At 34.7% G+C, this 18,397-nt stretch overlaps 1 protein-coding gene across 1 annotated transcript in view; it reads right to left on the reverse strand.

The window, feature by feature from the left end:
* The window catches only part of MMP17 (matrix metallopeptidase 17), a 97,585-nt gene that overhangs the window by 18,634 nt on the left and 60,554 nt on the right, over positions 1-18,397 (reverse strand). The window contains exons 2-6 of the mRNA XM_072415718.1: positions 16,896-17,028; positions 13,380-13,509; positions 4,909-5,192; positions 2,478-2,654; positions 145-244 (exon numbers count right to left, since the gene is read on the reverse strand). Of these exons, the coding sequence (XP_072271819.1) occupies positions 145-244; positions 2,478-2,654; positions 4,909-5,192; positions 13,380-13,509; positions 16,896-17,028 (824 nt within the window). The remainder of the gene's footprint in view (positions 1-144; positions 245-2,477; positions 2,655-4,908; positions 5,193-13,379; positions 13,510-16,895; positions 17,029-18,397) is intronic.

Raw genomic sequence — 18,397 nt, forward strand, 5'->3', positions numbered from 1 at the left:
CGCGCTCGCTGGTCGCGCGTACTTTCGCGCTTCCAGCGAGCGCGGATTTTATTGATGAATCAGGGGCACTGTCTCATATGAAATTACTGTAGTCATTTATAACATGTACACAGCCATATATGTTTGTATTAAGCAACTTCTTACTGGATGGTAGAACGGTTCTCCGGCAGATCAGGTAGAAAAGGATGTTCTTCAGCTCCAGATACTTCTGGCTTTGCTGTGGGGGACACAGATTCACGGACTCCTGGGGTGAGAAAGGGTGAAGGATTAGAGGCCATGTGGGACACTGGAACAGAAAATAAGACACAGCATCTTCCTCAAAAACTAATTTCACAAACACTGCACCAGACATAAAATGAAAAACTAATAATTTCACACAATAATTGGATTTCCTAGAAGAAGGTTTTCCAGCTAAGAGGATGACCCTACAAGCATCTTCTGGCTTTGATGTAAAAAGAAATACGATTAGGGCAAATAGTATATCTGTTTGCTTACATATATTTTGTACATGCTGTATTTATTATAGATAAAATAAAAGGGCATCAAATCATAATATACACATTGGTTGATATTTGTAACAGTTAAAAACATGTACACATTTCAGAAGCTTTTCAGAATTAAAAAGTGAGAAATGAAAAAGGAGCAATATGTTTCTATGCCAAAGTGTTTTTCTGTAATCCTGGATCAACTGCCATTTTAAGCCTCTTTTCGTTTACCGAGGTAGCTAACATGAAAAAACAGGCTACCCAATTAAGTAGAATAATGTCAAGGATATAATTTTCGAAATATTTATTAGTACATAGTCCATTTTGTGAAAACTCAATTTTTAGAACTTAGATTTTGGTATTTAAAATAAAATGACATTGCAATCAAAATAAATAATTTGAGTTGACTGTATGCTAGGAAAGAATGGTTAAGGAAAAGCTATTGAAATCGAAAATACAGGGTGAATCAAAAGTAGGTGGACAGCAGTTTGAGCACATGCGTTTATAACATTTTCAGTGCTTTTATATTATATATTATATACAATAGAATTAAATTGTAAATGTAATAATTGTTTATCAAAAATTGCATTAGTCAATATAATTGTATATGTAATCTCAAAATAAATCTTATTTACTGTCCACCTACTTTTGGTTCACCCTGTATATACACAGATAGGTCAATATATGCAAACAACATACAGCATATCATATCTAAAATGCTGGGCTCCTGCAACAAGTGGAACAGGCAGCAGATGCAGGCCATGAATAGATCAACTGGAACTCAATTTTTTTTTACTTATATGCTTATATGCCCTCCACGCAATTTGTAGGTGCCATGCTTTATTGTAGCAAAGACAATACAATTTTTAAACCAAACTACTCTTTCCCACTGCACCTCCGTAAAGCCAAAAGCAGAACGACATATCAGATGTCCCCTTTCATTTTTTTTTTTTTGTAACTTAGCTCAGATTTTTTTATTTTTAGCATACAGCTTTTATATACCCTGCAAGAGTACTGCAAAACACATACCATTTGCTTGGAAGCTACTTTTAAATATTACCATTTTTAACAATGTTATTATATATATATATATATATATATATATATATATATATATATATATACCGGTATATAAATTAACCTCACCTTTTACCATGGTATTACATTGTTGCACATTATTGAAATACACTGCTGCTGTCTATTTTTACAAAATGTAAACATTATTCTAACACTCTTGTATATATATGTTTGCTTAACTTAGATTATACTAATTGCTTGTGTAACATTTCGCTGGCACACTGCTACCCCTGAGGAAGCCTAATAGGGCGAAACGCTTGGGGTTCAACGGTCTACAGGAAAAAATACTTACCTACAAGACTAATATATGGCTGCGTGTATTTAATGCTAGATGACTACTGTATAGTGCCCCTTTTGGCCTAAACTGTAAGCAATTTTTCTCTTGTAAACCACATTTGTCACACAAACTGTCTAATATTGTGGTTTACTTAATGAAATTGTTTTGTATTGTTATATGAGAATCATCATTTAATACAATGCTTCACTTTGCTAAAAACCCTTTTCTTCTCCGTTTTTCAGTTTATTTTTTTATATATGTCAACTTTATGCATAGAGAAAGTGGGATACCTATTAGCACAAGTATAAAGGCCAATAGCATATCCCACCCATGCCTACAAGTTACATAGCCCATGAGGGGGAGCAGCTTGTATCCAATAAAGGGTTTTTTTATTTAAAAATAAAAAGGTACATTTGGGGACTGAGCTATTTTTGTTGTCTGTCGCTGACCAATGTAGAGGTAAAAAAATGAAACAATCTGGTACGAAAGACTTATTGGTGGGGCTATTAAGTGTACCCCTAAGGCACCTTGAATGGCTTTTTTCCTTGTGTACATGCATGTCTGTTGTTACTGACTAGAAATCTGTTATTGGAGAACTTTATCATGGCAAGCAATATATTTATTTAGGAATCACTTACCATAGAGTTGCCATATCCTAACTTTGTCATCATAAGGCAGATTATACTTCAAAGGGTCGCCCACGGGTCCTTGATAATAAGGTCTCATTATTGAATCCATATCAGAAATATGAGTAAGACCAATTGCATGGCCAAATTCATGCACTGCTACAGCAAACAGGTCCATGCCATTGACATCTGGAAAAAGAGATAAAACATTCTGTGTAAGCAAGGAATTAACTATTCTGAGTGAATCTACACATTTAATGTCCATGAATTATTTTGAATATGTTAAATTGCATCTAATAACAACCAAAAATTTATGGTTGTTACCTGGAGTGAAAACTGCATGTTTATATATACAGAAATTTAAATAATATATATAATTTATTACAAATCCCAACCTTTCCTTTAAAAGCTGCAGTCTTGCATCCTGATTTTTCATAAAAGTCATTGAGGACACTATCTACATACTAGGAAAAATAGGGAGGCTAGGAAGGCGAGGGTCAAGGTCACACTAAACTTACTCAAGGTCTTCATAAATTTGGCTGGTTGTATCTCTGTTATTACTAATGCTTTGCACTGAAAGTAACCTCTGCTTAAGCATTTTACATGTATATGCCGTTTCTGAGAAGTTAGGTTAAGGATTAAATCGCTGTTAAAGGTCTGTATTTGGCACACATTTTCTGCCACACTAGTACTAAAAATCATTATTATGCAATAAAATTACTTGCCAATTGCAAATATGCCTTTTGTTGAATCTGAACTTTTGAGCTGCCCACCACTGGTATCTCTTCTTAAGTACACGGCAGTCCATTTGGACACCAGTAATAGATGTTAGAATGGGGAGAATATGTGCTGGGAGCCTGAGAGCTGGCTGATTTTTCACGTATAATGATGTCCACATAGACAACATATGCATGTTTAACAGATATCTTCAGGTCAACTGTTGTGAACCCCGAAAACTAATGGACAAAATTGTAAAAAGCATGTAGTTTTTCAATATTTAAAACATTTTTCCAAAAGTCCTCCTGACCCCACCCACAGCAATTTTGGAGACAATACTTTGTTTAAGAATTTTGCAAGTATTCAAAAAAGTTGGCCAGCTTTGCAGTTAGCTTTAAATCAGTTCATCAGTTGTACATTCTCTAATTTTTCCCCAGTTTTTCTCATCACTGCTAGACAGGTTTTTAGCTACTCACAATAAATACGTATAACTGTACAAACATAATTCTTTAATATTTTGTGTAAAGCTAGCAATAGTCTGAAATCCATGAATACTTTATGTCATAAAACAACATATTGTATCCAGTACATTGGAAGGATAACAACTAAAACTAATGTTAAACATAACAAGCAATATCTGAGTTCACAGTCTTTGAATACAACCATGTGTAAAAGTTATTACACCCTATCAAAATAGTTGACTGTTTGCTATATTTGAATGGATTTGTAATGGTGATGTAATTAACTAACACAGAAGGGAAATGTTGTCATGTTGTGTACACCCTTGGCTTTGAATATTTTCAAACCCTTTTGCAAACCCAACCATCAGCCTTTTGACATTGATTTACTGAAATTTTATGACCAGTACTTTAAATTGACTTTCAGGTGGAAGATATTTATGGGTTTTCTTTCATAAATTGCCTGCTTCAAACCAATAGACAACATTTGTGATATGATTCAAATCAGGACTTTAACTAGACCAGTCTAACCCTCCATTTCTTTATTGGAGCCATTAAACTTTGGGACAAATGGCTATGCCAACACACCAAAATAACAAACATTCAGCTCTTGGGTTGCATTTCTTGGGCTGGCCAGTCTTGGATAAATTAGCAATTATTTGAAATTTATGCTGCTCATAAAACATTTGTTTTTTTCACAGTGGAATGATTAGAGTTAAAATAATTCAATAATAATTTTAAATTCTTCGTCAGACTCATAGGCATCTACACCTTTCTTTTGAGGGTCTTGAAAAGCTTTTGATCTTGGCATAACTACACCACACATATCAATAGCAAACAGAATACCAGACCCTTGATAACTAAGGTTTAAAAGAGAAATATTTCACCAGTATACTCCCTAATAATGTTCTTATTATTGGCACCTAATTTGGAAGACCTGAATCTGATTTCATGGATTTGTAGTGGTAGTAAATGAAGGAGTGTACTAATCCTCATTTGTGTTAATTTGGAGATTGAGAATTAATTTACAATGACAATTTTATGTTTCATTTATTCAGGTATATCACTTTTTTTCTGTAGGCCCTGTTTAAATGAAAATGTAATATTTGCTTGTTTACATATGCTAAAAACCGAGCATTTTTCATTAGATGTACTAATAATAAAACAAAATAAAGTTTCTCTATTAAGTAACTTTGTTCCTGATGGGTACAATGGACCTGCAGCAGAAAACTCTGTACTTAATTGTATATTTTCTTACCCTGACGTACCTGATGATCGGAATGTCCAGGACTCTTCATCATCAAAATGGGTATCACCAGAAGTGTGATAATCACCAGGGAAAAAAGCATGTGCCACTGTACCACCTGGTCCATCAAATGGGTAACCATCATTGTGATCTGCCCTGGAGAAGTCAATTTGAATATCCGCATTGTTCCCAGCCACTTCATGGAAGTTCAATGGAGTGATGTCACTCCATACCTTCAGAGCATAGTACATAAGAGCCCTCACAGTATCATGACCCAACGATGACTCTTTAGGAAATGTTCTAACCCTATGGAATAATAAGTACACAGTTAAACTCACTTTAATAGTTTCCTTTTAAATATACACTCACATATCTAAATATAGTCAAATGTACAAAGTCTGCAGGAGTGGGACCCTCAAGTGAATTTTCCTTGGTAAACTGTGAGTAGGATATAATAATTACACAAATAGCTAAATTCTTGAGGTTGCCAAGGACAAACCATAAAACTGATATGGTGGCTCCCATTTTTGTGGTAGTGAGAAAAATAAATGTAATGTAAACCCAGTAGGGGTGAGGGATAAGAAGGGATAAGCAGAATGAGAAGACAAAAAGGTGTGCTGCAGTACAAAGCATATGCTAATGGAAAGAGTAAACAGGATAATAAAAAGATAAGCTAATAGGCAATCTGTTTTTTTCTCTGGGTGGTGGGAGACCCTTCAGTAAAAGTGAAACTGCAGCAGAAAAAGGTCAAGTTCCTTACCCTGCCAGACAGTTGTGTTAATTTCAGAACTAGATGGGACTAAATACAGATCCTTTGCCAGGTAAAACAGCTCTTCGATGTGTTTATTTCATCTGTGAATTAAGCTGTATGTCTGCAGCTTAGCTCCAGTTAAGCTGCACTTAAAATTGATTTTATGTGGAAACTTAAAAGCTTAAATTGCATATTACTACTTTTATAAATATAACATTATAAACAGTAATTATTAACCACAGCTGTAGATAATGTATGCCCCAAATGAATAACAATATGCTATATAGGTATCCAAAGGTCAAGCTGAACATAATTTGATTGCTGTAATATGTATAATGCATATTACGATTACAACCGGAAAGTATAAAATGTACACAACATGAAATCCATTAAAAGGATTAAAATTGCAAACTGGCAATAACATGTACAGTAAATAACATGCTTACAGATAGTAGTGGATTTTTTTCACCTCCATAAATTATTTTTATGTGTACTATGTCATCCACTAAAAAAAAATGTTGGATTTGAAAACAGATTTATCATCGGCATTCTGCCTGCTATAATATTTGAAATGGATTAGCTCCTTGGACCTTCTATCATCACTATGATCCTGGAATTGCTAATGCCATTATGAAGGTTTTCTTAAACCATTATAACATTTTCCCTATTAAACGTATGCCAATATTTTTAACATGCATTAGGACAGCAGAAATACCAAAGCAGCACTTAATTTTCTGGCTATGAATATACATTTGTTATTCAGATGTATCAAATAATGTATTCGATCATTTGGCAATTGATGTCTGATATAAAAACATTTTTTTTTAATTTCCCATGTTATGATATACCATGAATACTATGTACTATGTAAGTAGTTTTAAACAGAATCTGTTTGTTTTAAAGCATATGAATTGTAAACTTCAAGGCAACAAATATATTTAAAAGAACATTCAAGTTAAAGTATATGGTGAACATATTTGTGAAACTGTGCTAAGGCTATAGATATTTTATGGTTGCATAACAAATTAGGTAAGTAAATGAGATTTACTATAAGTCCTAACTAATCTCTGTAGCTGCAGCCACTGTGGAGCAATTTACGTTAACAGCAGAAGCACTGAAGTTGTTCTTCAGTAATATTCAGAAGTAATTCTTGTAGACAACTTTACTCACTTTCCTTCAACCATCCAAGAAAATGTAATCTGGGAGGGGGTAGAGAAAAGCTAGTGGCTAAGAGAAGGACTTCACTACTTCCCCTTTAAACCGGAAGATGAGTTACTCCCCAGTACCTGCAGCTATAAAGAACAGTTTGATTTAAAACCTCAATGACTGCTTGGTAAAATGATGCAAATCCTCAGAAGTCCATGGTCACAGGTGCATTTTAGTGCTGATACAATATTTGAGAGATGTTTTGTTAAGTAAGCTTACAATATCTCTCAACCATAGAAAACACTCACACACATGATCAACCTGTCCAGATGTCCTTTAAAATATAGTAAAAGCAAAAATTTGGAAATTAAAACAACAATGTTTATGGGTTGTTGATTCTCCAAAATTGATTTTTGAGTTATTGAATTAGGTCAGTTGAGTTCTATCTGAAATCTTGGTTAGGTGACAAAAGCCCCACAACAAAATAGTTAAAAATATCTTCACGTTTTATTGTTTGTAAAAATCTGCGGCTTCAGTATGAGAAGTCATACAGCCCTAGCAACAAATTCAAGGACACTGAAAATCACCTCAGAGTTTCACATTCTATATGAAAGCGATAGGCCTGAGGCCTGCTTTTATGTGGCAAAGGAGTCCTTGGTGATTACTAATATCCCTATAATTTAAAGTAGGGTTTGCACTATGCATTATAAATATTTAATATTGCTTCAATCAGTTCTATTTATTTACGGAGAAATGTATGATGTGGATGCATTAACCCACAAGTAATAGGCATTTATATGTGGGGTAAATGATTTCCATTTATTTATTTGATGCTGATAAAAGCATTTGAGCTTATATATTGTGGAATTGTGTAGCACAAGTAAGGAATATATTATAAATGTGACCTAAGGACAATATATTTTTATGTGGCCTAGTACAGAACTTCAAGATGACTTTTATGGCTATGTATGTTTTTTACTCTGTTCTTTCAAAAAGGCTTCCTATAGTGAAGAAGCTTTTTGACTTGGCAGCAATATTTGAATGCTTGCCTGTCAATGCAGTACTGACATTTTCCTATAGAGGGCACCCATATCACATGAATGTTCATAGAAGCCTAATCTGCACTCACTTTTGAGTCAAGTCTTTTCTGCCAAGTACTTTTTTTTTAAATTAATATTAGTATGAACACATCAATATAAAATACTTAAATTAAGTGTGATAGCTACCTTAATGGTAAATCAAGTATCTATAATAAAAAAAATACCCTACCTACCCTTCTGCTTCTGAAAATGCTAGCTTCCATGCTGTCATACTAATGCAGTGGATTTACCACTCCATTTACACACTGCTCCAGAACAAGCACACATATCACATTTTCCTCACACCACTGGTTGCATGCTTGCTCTATGTAAAGCAATGACACTGAAATACAGCCAGGCATCTAGCAATTTCAATTGTCCCTGAAGTCTGTTAACTGCAGAAATATAAAAACTCATGTATTTAACAGCGTAAAGAATAATCTTCCCCTAATTACAAAACACTTTTGGCTTAAATGCAGTAAATGTCACAATTAAATGTACAACCAGGTACGCCTTAAGGAGTCTAATTAAATCCCCATTATTTTAGGCTACTGTCTTATTTAATAGGAATATCATTTTGGCCAGTAAAAAAAATCTATTGAAACTGTAATTAGGTTTGGTACGAAAAGTAAAGTTGTGCAGATGACTTAAAAAGAATCCGTCAACTACAAAAAGAGTGTTTGGACATGCTGTAGTTCACTAATTAGATGAGCAACAATTTTTCCCACATTTTTTAGCATCAGGATTAACATTACAGTGTGAAAATAATATTTGCTCTGGGTGCTGGGATTCTGGCTTTGCAGCGTCCAAGCACTGAGCAAGGTGGACAAGTCTGCTGCTATACTTTCTATGCAGCTGACTGGTTGTCTCTGGGTGACTGTCAGGGATGTAAAATAAAATTTGATTTTTTTTACTGATTACTTGTCAGTGGTTGGCTTTCTGCCAGGGTTTGAGGCACAGGAGCTTGGTCAGGTTAGTTTAAGAATTTTATTATTGCTCCAATTATTCTTGAAAACGAAAAAAAAAAAATTATATATATATATATTGGAGCAGTTTCAGCTATTCACATTTCCAGGATTTCAATATATATCTGACAGTTTTACAAAACTAGTGTTAATACAAGGTACACATCTTGTACACTAAAAAAACACTACTATATTGAGTCTTGACAATTATAGGCCTACACCATTACCTATTGGTATATATATATATATATATATATATATATATATATATAGCACATATATTGTTTTAAGAGTATTAATCTTTTGTTCACTTATATATATGTTTTTTTCTGCTAAGCATGTGATCTGCATGTATAAGCTGTAGTTAGGTAAAATGTCGGAAAACAATTACATGACTACTGTACCAAGCTGTTGTAGGAGATACTGTCAGATGCATCTGCACGCATCTGATTTTCCACATCAGATTTTCTTCTGCAGAGTCAAGAGAAATCCTAAGCTACCAAAAAGAATTCAGTGCTATTGGAAAAAGTTATGAATCATTATATCCTTCATGTCACCCAGTTGTCCTCTGGTGACTTCTCTGGCTCCCTTGTCTGTATACTGGGTGATTGACAGTCTTTACCAGAAGCAGATGTGTGCACTTTTAACATGAATAGTCATTTCATGTTCACTCACTGATCAGGGTTATTGCCAAGAATGTTGTTCTTCAGGGGAGACATGGGACAGTCCTGGCAGGTCTAAAGATTTTTTGTATCTTCCCAGAAAGGTTAAAATCCTGGAAATAAAATGAATAAATTGTCCACTCAGACCCTTTCTTTTCTATTCAATTTATCCATGGGCTCAGCTTTTGCTTTCATATGTCACATCTGTCACATTGTGCTGTATTTGAAGTCGCCAAAGACAAGTGGGTACAATTGTATTAAACATTAGTAAGAACAAAAGGATGTCCTGGAGTCTAAGTGATCATATTGTTTCTTCTTTGCAAGTAACAATGATATATATATATATATATATATATATATATATATATATATATATATATTTATATATATGTATGCGTATATGTATGTGTGTGTATGCCCCTCCAGAAATGTCATTTTCCCTGATGATCATTCCATATTATTTCCTGATTTGTATAAAGAATTGTGGTGGACAAAGAGGTAGTGGTGGCCTGGGAGCTACTGACAGTGGTGTTGAACCAATGCTGGAGTTGTAATGAGGCAGAGGGCTAAGTGTGAGGTGCAGCCATTCCCTTTTGTTGTTACTTAGGATTAAAAAAATAGAATAGTTATATAGAAGTTTAAAAAAAAAACAAAAAAACACATACTCAAAGAATGCTAGGGCTGAAATCTAGGACCAAACACATACAAAGATATTCCATTAATATTAGGGTTGTAGCAGTATACCGGTTTTACGGTATAATGCATATTCACATTGGCATTATTGGTAATGTGTACATTGACTATATTTTGTAACCCTGGCTGCCTGTGGCTGCCTGTAAGGTTAGCCAGGAAGTTTAAATTGTGACTGAAAGGAAATGGCATGGTGGCTTAAATGGCTAGTACTTCACCTTGGGGGCGGGGAGGGGGGTTCCCGCTGAGAATAATTACAAGTTGGACAGCTACACTGCCACACAGGACAGGTAATGGTGTAGGCTTATAATTGTCAAGACTCAAGACTCAATATAATAAACTTCAAAAAACCCTCTGTTTTCATAATTCCCTAAGACTAAACTCAGATGGGCAGTTTATTTTTCAGCAAATGCTTGTCAAAAATGCTGTTGGATAGAAAAATAGCCACCTGGGAGCAGTTAACCTATGTATGGGAAATGTAACTATTAATAATTATAATACTTGTGACATACCATGTACAGTGATACTATAAAACTAATTTATTTTTTACTTTGTTATCATAGCAAAAAAAATCTCATACTATTACAATTCTACAGTTCATACCATTCAGACCATAATGACATAATGACTGGAAACTGGAAATTACAATCTTAGGACCTGTACAGACGTCAGGTGAATGTCGCTGGAAACTATCCATTCTAGTGACAGATGAATGAGCAAGGGCTATACACGAATGAATGGTCTGTTCTATGAAGAGGGGAGGGTGAACAACTGGCACAATGCTGGTACCTCCATAGCATTTCATGACAGAATGATTTTGGAGGTAAGAACAACTGTTCATCTCAGGCAACAATCATCTGATGTGTGTATGAAGCTTGAGTGGATCACTCAAAGGAGAAGAATACTCATTGATTAAGATGAATTGCAAGAGTACAGACTTCAATTTAATGCCCATGGCACATAACAGACCAGAAGAGAATTTTGTTACTGGAGTGATGGGCCAATGTTGCTCATTGCCAACAGAAAGGAAAGGGGTCGAGGGTATATAAGTAAAGAAAATTAGCAAAGCGTGGAGAGTGGAATAGGTGGGATTAGATTGACAGGAGTTGAGTTCTGTGACGTGGATAGGGTTATGTAAAGTGAAAGATGTGGATATATTTTTTAACTGAAGGGATGTAAACAGCATAAAAACAGTGTTATATGATAAAAAGACATCAACAAGGAAATAGTTTGCTGAATAATACATAGGTCTCTTAAGTATAGGACAAAGTCATGAACAGTCAGTAAGGTGGGGCGAGGAGAGGGAAGCAAGGGACAGATGTTTAATACATGGATGGAGTGGTGGAACAAAGTAAAGACAAGTAGGTAGAGATATCAGCAGCAAAGTATATTGCAAGGGAAATAGAACAGAAGTTACAACAAGGTGACAGGAAGAAGGTTGGAGAGAAGGTACAAAACAAAGAGAGCGCTGTGTGGGTAATTGGGCGGATGGGGGTAGGGAGGCAAAGCACAAGTGAAAATATTGGGATGGAGGTCAAAGAGAAATTACCGCACAAACAAGTCTTTTAGGGGTCTAAATGTAATCAGCCAACAATGCAGCAGATGCTTACAGAGAGAAGAAGCAATGGGTTTATCTGATGGTACCCTGTCATAGTTTGCCAAAGTCTGAAAGTGATTAGAGTTGATGCATGCGTATTTTGGCAATATTCAGATTTGTGAGTTACAAACAAAAAAGCAGTTAAACCTATACTATTTTTTGGGAGTGATAATAAATATAAATCCTTTATTTGCAGCATTTTGTAGAAGGATCTATCAGCCAACCTGTGCATGAATTCTCTTTGGAAGTTGCTCCAAGGGTTAAAAGCAAAAGTAATTTATGCAGTATCTGCTCTGCAATTTTGTGATCTTACTATACATATCACAATTATCACAACTGGCATGATGCAAATGGAAAACCCTACTGACATCACTGGCAAGAGTGTGATATTAATATTATTCCCTTTTTGTTTTATTGTTAGAATTGTCCCTTAGTAATATATTTTCTTGCTTTATGATATTCCCAGTTCCTGTCTTAGTCACAGCCTGAGTCTTGACTCGAATTTGTATGTTTATTTGATAGATATGTATATGTATAAAGAATGCATTCAAGTATTCTGCCTATATATCATACAAATACCAAGAAAATTGTGTATTTTTATCATCAAACTTTAATTTGAGGGATTTTATGTAAAATGCAACAAATCTATAAGATGCAACCTCATCTGTTAGATGAAATGACTGCATTACATGCACAGGAATCCGATTGCTATGGTGTTATTTCTGTTTTTAGCAAGACAAGACAAGTTTTATTACCTATCTTCAGGGATTTGCAGTGAGTTTTGATGTTATATTGGTTAATGGTAAGGATGAGCAAATGAGATAAGTATTTGTAACCACAGTGCTCAAAAAGTGTAGACGTTTGTTACATAGCCTCAACCTCTGGATGACCTAAACATTCTGATATTAACTTTTGTAATCAAGCAGACATTTTTGTTATATTTTGTATATAATTCTAAAAGTTTATACTGTTACAATTATTGTTAAATTAAAAAATCCTGCTTACCACTCAAGGCTGTTGCCAATAGGTGCCCTGGAGTTGTAACAGCTAGGCTTTTTAGGGGGTTTGCAGGCATTTGTTTGCTGTTGGAAGTGGTGCAATGTTTAAGGTCTATACTGAATAATTTGACTCTTAACTGCTCTTGAATTCAACAAGTAGTGTCTACAAAAACATCTACTGGAAGCAAACACCTGCAAAAATTAGAAACTAAACAACACTTTAAATTTTAACCATTTTTAGGGGGTGGCTAAATGCAATTACCTGCAGTGGTACTGCTTAAAAAACACTAGCCTGAAACCTACATTTCTTGTGAGATATAAAATCATCAAAAACATTTTTTAGTTTTGGATACATCAGTTCAAAACTCCTGTAAGGTGTTACAACAGTAAAAGGCCTAGTTGGAGAGATTTCTTTACTTCCTGTTTGATATAAAGGCTGCCTCATCGGGAGAGAAAATAAAGAAAACTCTTAACAGTACCAAAGACAGAAGAAAAATTCTTATTTATTTTACAAAATAGGATGTATGTTTACCAGTCCTTTGAAGGCTTTATTTTATGTTGGTTTCAAACTGCCTAATCTGATATAAATGAGAATCATGGTTTACCTCCAGGATAAATTCCTCTTGTTCCACTTGGTCACCATCTGGATGTTCCGCTTCCTCCTTGTGGCCTCTGTTTGGGACAGGTCAGGCAAAGAACAACGAGGGGTTTTCATTAGTTCCAAGGTGGCCTCATCTGTGTAGTAGGGAACAAAGCTTTCTCTCAGTATTTAATCCTCTTTCATGATTTCTGATGTAAGAGCATTTATTATAGAGCATTCAATCTAAAAGGACATGCAGGAACTTTCTTTTCTATTTGGTTTGTTCTGAATGAATTTACATTTACAGAGATTAAAAGGAATTGTGGGTGAGAGCAAGTGAAGGAATACTAAAGATCTGAACTTTGAAGTAGTGAACAAAAGTTAGGAGCTTAATTATATTTTACAAACACAAAAGCATTTTAAAAATAAACTATAGTACTAGTCATACATAGTACAGACATTGGCTTCACAACACTGACAAATCTTATCTCTTGGTATTGAACAATATAACCACTGGACAGCAATCATCATTTCAACTGAAATACATTGATTTCAATGTGTTGCAGAAGAATTACCTGACAACGTAAATTTAATTGGTAAGTAGCAAGAAAATACAATTGCCAAGCTGACAAAGATTACTTTAATGGAAAGAAAAACAGTGGGAGGAATTGCAGAAGAGGCTCCTGGTGCCAGCTTACTAAGGTAAAACAACAACAATCAAGACACTTTTCCAATTTTGCTTTGTTTTTCTGATGAACACCCCTTCATGGTATTGGATAGCACCCAGATTTGTCATGTCTATCTCTACCCTTAGCCCAATAATACAAACAATTTCAACATGTCAGAGTCATATGTTCCAGGTTCCATGTCTGTGTAAATAAAGTACAGACAACCTTATTTCCTAATGTACATGTATTAAACAGAAAAATCAATATTGTGTCTGTTATAGTAGTAGACAACTCAAAGGGCAGCACAGTTCGTTCAAAGGTTTGAATCTCGGCAAGGACTCTATGTCTTTTTTGTTTTTTGTATGTTCCCCTATGTTTGCATGGGTTTCCCAAGGGCACTCCAGTTTCCTCCCAAATACCAAAAACATGCAGTAAAGTTAATTGACTTCCACTGAAAATAGGCTTTAGACTGTGTTAATGAAGAATAACCAAAGTAGGGACATTAGATTGTGAGCCCTTTGGAGGGACAGTTAGCGACATGACTATAGATTTTGTAAAGGGCTGCATATTATGCTGGCACTATACAGTATATACAAGTTCCCTGTTTTATAAATAGAGCTCAAAAAGTGTTATCAAAATGTATTAAGAATGAGGAATCACTATATCCCACAGTAGTGAGCTTCTATAGGAATTTATTGAACATTTTTAGGCCAATCAGGTACAAATCTATACATGTTTGTTTACTTTGACTATTCAGATTTTCTCTGGGTCTAAAGTTACTCTTTCCCTTCAGCATGTAAACCAGTGATGACAGCAGCAGCCACCAGTTGCAAATAATTGGCATAAAATAATTCACTGGTCCTTCTTGCTGTTTGTGGTTGACTCATACTAAGCCAAGAATTACATTATCAGACTACTGTCAGTCAGTCAACACTCTTGAAAATGGTTCATTAACAGTAACACATGACAGCTGTGCGTAACATAACATTTCCTAAATGTAATTTCCTACCGCAGGTGATACACAAATAAAACAAAAGATACCTAAAGTTTTAGACAAACTCTAATAGGAAAACAGTAGGAGAAAATGCAGAAACAAGGGCCAGGGGAAAAGCCTGTACTACAATAATCCTCACTCATCACCTTCATTGCAGCACTGGTGCTTTTTTTCCTACCATGGATTAATTTGCTAAATTACTCAAAGCTAAATGTCTGTCTAAAAAGTCTCAGATGGAATGTCATTCTTTGACTCTTGGGCTACTTACTAGTTCCAAGGCAGAGAAACTAAACATGTTCAGTTTCAGATTGCATAAAGAAATTTCTAATGTCATGCTAATGACTTGACTGTCAACAAATAGTAAAATCTCTTACTAGTACATTTAATTACATTAATACATTTACCATTACATTATTACATATATGTTAGTACATGTAATCATCTGTGTATCCCTAGCCTACTATGAAAATAGTTGCACTCAGTTCATGCTTCTGAGATGAGAGATTTAAAAAATAAACTACTGCAGGTTATTTATTACATTCATTGTGCACATACCTATAGCACCATTAAAAACTTCCTATCACAGATAAATCTTATTTAAGTATCAAAGGCAAAACCGTGACATTTTTACCCAGTGTTGGACCTTGGTGCTACCTCCTGCTCCATCACATTTCTAAAGGGCCAGTATGATGGGCTTCCCCTTGTGCCAATGGATCAGATAGCAAAAATATATGGGAAACTAAAGCTTTTCGCCAAGTGCTCTGTCTAAGTAAAAGGCTTTGTCAACTGCTGTGAATGCACCTCTGGGCACTTTATACTCGCAGCAGTTCTTTTTTGTTATACACCCACACAATGGTGTTTTCAACAGTGTGTATGAAATTTAGAATACTAAATGTATATTGTTTTGTAATCAGCAATAATCAGCAATACAAGACTCAATTGTATATCTTCCATATTTACACATTGGATATTGTTTTCGGCAGTTTGGTGTGTTTTTCCTAATTGGTTGTAGCTGGAAACATAATTCTCACGTTTAAGACAAATCATAGGGCAAATGACTATTATACAGATACAATGTACATTCATTTAAGGTGTATTGTTGTCTAAACGTTAATTTATTTCCTTATTAAGTTTGAATTTATTAGCTTAGCCAACTGTGAACACACTGAGAGCCTATTGTATAGTGCTCACCATAAAGATAAACAGTAGGGAGGAATATTATACTTAATGTAATATTCTGTGTATACTCATATATTGAATTTATATAAAAATGGAAATGGAAGTCAGACAGCTGCTATGTTCTCCTGCAAACATCAAAGGGAAACAACTACACAATTGTAAACGTGTAATTAATAATTAAGAGGGTTTCAGTCTTGAGGGAATTGTGCAAAGAGGGAATTTTTCAGAACAGCTGTTGCCTAATCCTTCTACAAAGTACTTAAGAAAAGAAAATATGTTTTGAGTTATTTACAGTGCTGGGATTAAAATTAGTTGTGTCCATTCATCCTAATTACAAAAAAGGATTATACCAGTAGTTAATTGCAAATTTGCATTGCATTGGTTTGTGGCCCAAGGCATCTGTGTGCCCCCTTCCTCATTTCTGACCATATGTAGCTTTTGTTTCCCAGTGTGTTACCGGTATCCTGTTGGGTAAGAGGTTTTTCTGCTTGGTAAAACAACAAATGCCACTGATCAATCAAAAAAGGGAAAATAAAATGGAAACCAAAGAAAATATATTTTTTTAATATTTTAGTCTTCTGACAATCCATAATATATCTATAATATATATATACACACACAAAAAATATGATTATATATAAAAGTACAAGTGTAATACTATATATGGTTGTAGTACATTCCAATGTGTGATCCGACTCACCAAGGATCCCCGTGGGTTTCAGCCCTCCAAACTCCTGCATTGCTTTGATTGCTTTGGACAATTCTTCTTGTGTCTGTAACTGTCCTGTAACTGGATCAGGCAGTGGCAGATAGCCAAATCTTGTCAACCAGTCCTGTATTAGAAACAAGGCAAGATACATAAACATAAAGTACAATAAAAAGTAATTTACAATTTCACTTTGTCTGAAGAAAACAACCAATAGAATTTATCATTTGCAAGTCTGACTTAAATTTGTAGATGGGGGTTACTGTATTTTAAGTTCTTTCTTCTTAAATTATTAAATAAACGTAGATTGAAAAAAAAGGCATTAAATGGTTGCAGGGAAGATTTTATGCATTTATAATGACGAAATGAAGTATCACAATACTTTTGCCACTCATTGCAAATGAATCTGAATTTTTTATATGGTTAAATTAGGCAAATTTACAAAACTGGAATATTTAAAACAGAAGTAAAAAAAATTGATTAATAATTCGAGAGGGTAAGGAGATGGGGAAAAAAATAAAAAATAGCTTGAAAAAGAAAAGGTCATGTTCATAGTGAAAAAAAATTATTTATGGTAGAATAATTTTGCATACCAATATTATGAGTAAAGAGTGAACACCTAAAGGTATTTGGGAATTATGGTAATTTAGCATAGCAGAACATCAGGTGGGGTCTACGACAGTTACAAGCATCACCCCAACATAACGGGGGGGATGATATCAAGGACACATCACACAGCTGTATGGGTAATAACTAAATCTTGTATAGTGTTACAGATGGTGGTGTGGAAGAAGCCGATATAAATGCTGAAATGCCAGCTTGCTGCAGTTCCATGCATACTTAAATCAAGAAGGATTTTTTTTTCACTTCATTGCAAATCCATGTTTTATTTTTAGTGCAGTTGACATGGAAGGGATACTGCAGCCTCTGGAGGTTCTTTGATTCTTCTCTTTCTGTAATACATTCACCATAAATTTGTATTACAGAAAGCTTCTGAATAATCTTTCATCTCACATAAAATATTCTGTTCACTTTAGATGCTTGGGTCTGTCCTTCCTCTGTCTGCAGTAAAAGGTTCTCCTAATCCCAAATGATTTATTTTGATAATTTTCTGCTTCCCCTTAGTACTGAAAAGAGGCATACAAGCAGTTGACTTGGCTAATGTGACCTGTGTACGTCATGCCCATGCTCCTATGTCTTCTAAGTGTCTTTACTGCACATATGTAACTTGTCAACTTTTTAAAGGTCAAATCTCACACCTTTGTTAAAAATCATCTTCTTCCTAAAGTCAGATACAGGCCCACCTCTTGCAATACTTAGCTCAATTAGTTACCTTGCATCAAATCGCCAATGAATGTAACCTCTGATGAATATGCTATATTATAGATATGCATTAGGCACCCAAATTCTAATGCCTGGGTTGATGGTCTAGCTATTTGAAAAGTGTTGCATTTGATATTTTTTTAACAGCAGCCAATATAGTTTCCCTGATATTT

The sequence above is a fragment of the Pyxicephalus adspersus genome, chromosome 6, assembly GCF_032062135.1.
Source record: "Pyxicephalus adspersus chromosome 6, UCB_Pads_2.0, whole genome shotgun sequence".
NCBI lineage: Eukaryota > Metazoa > Chordata > Amphibia > Anura > Pyxicephalidae > Pyxicephalus > Pyxicephalus adspersus.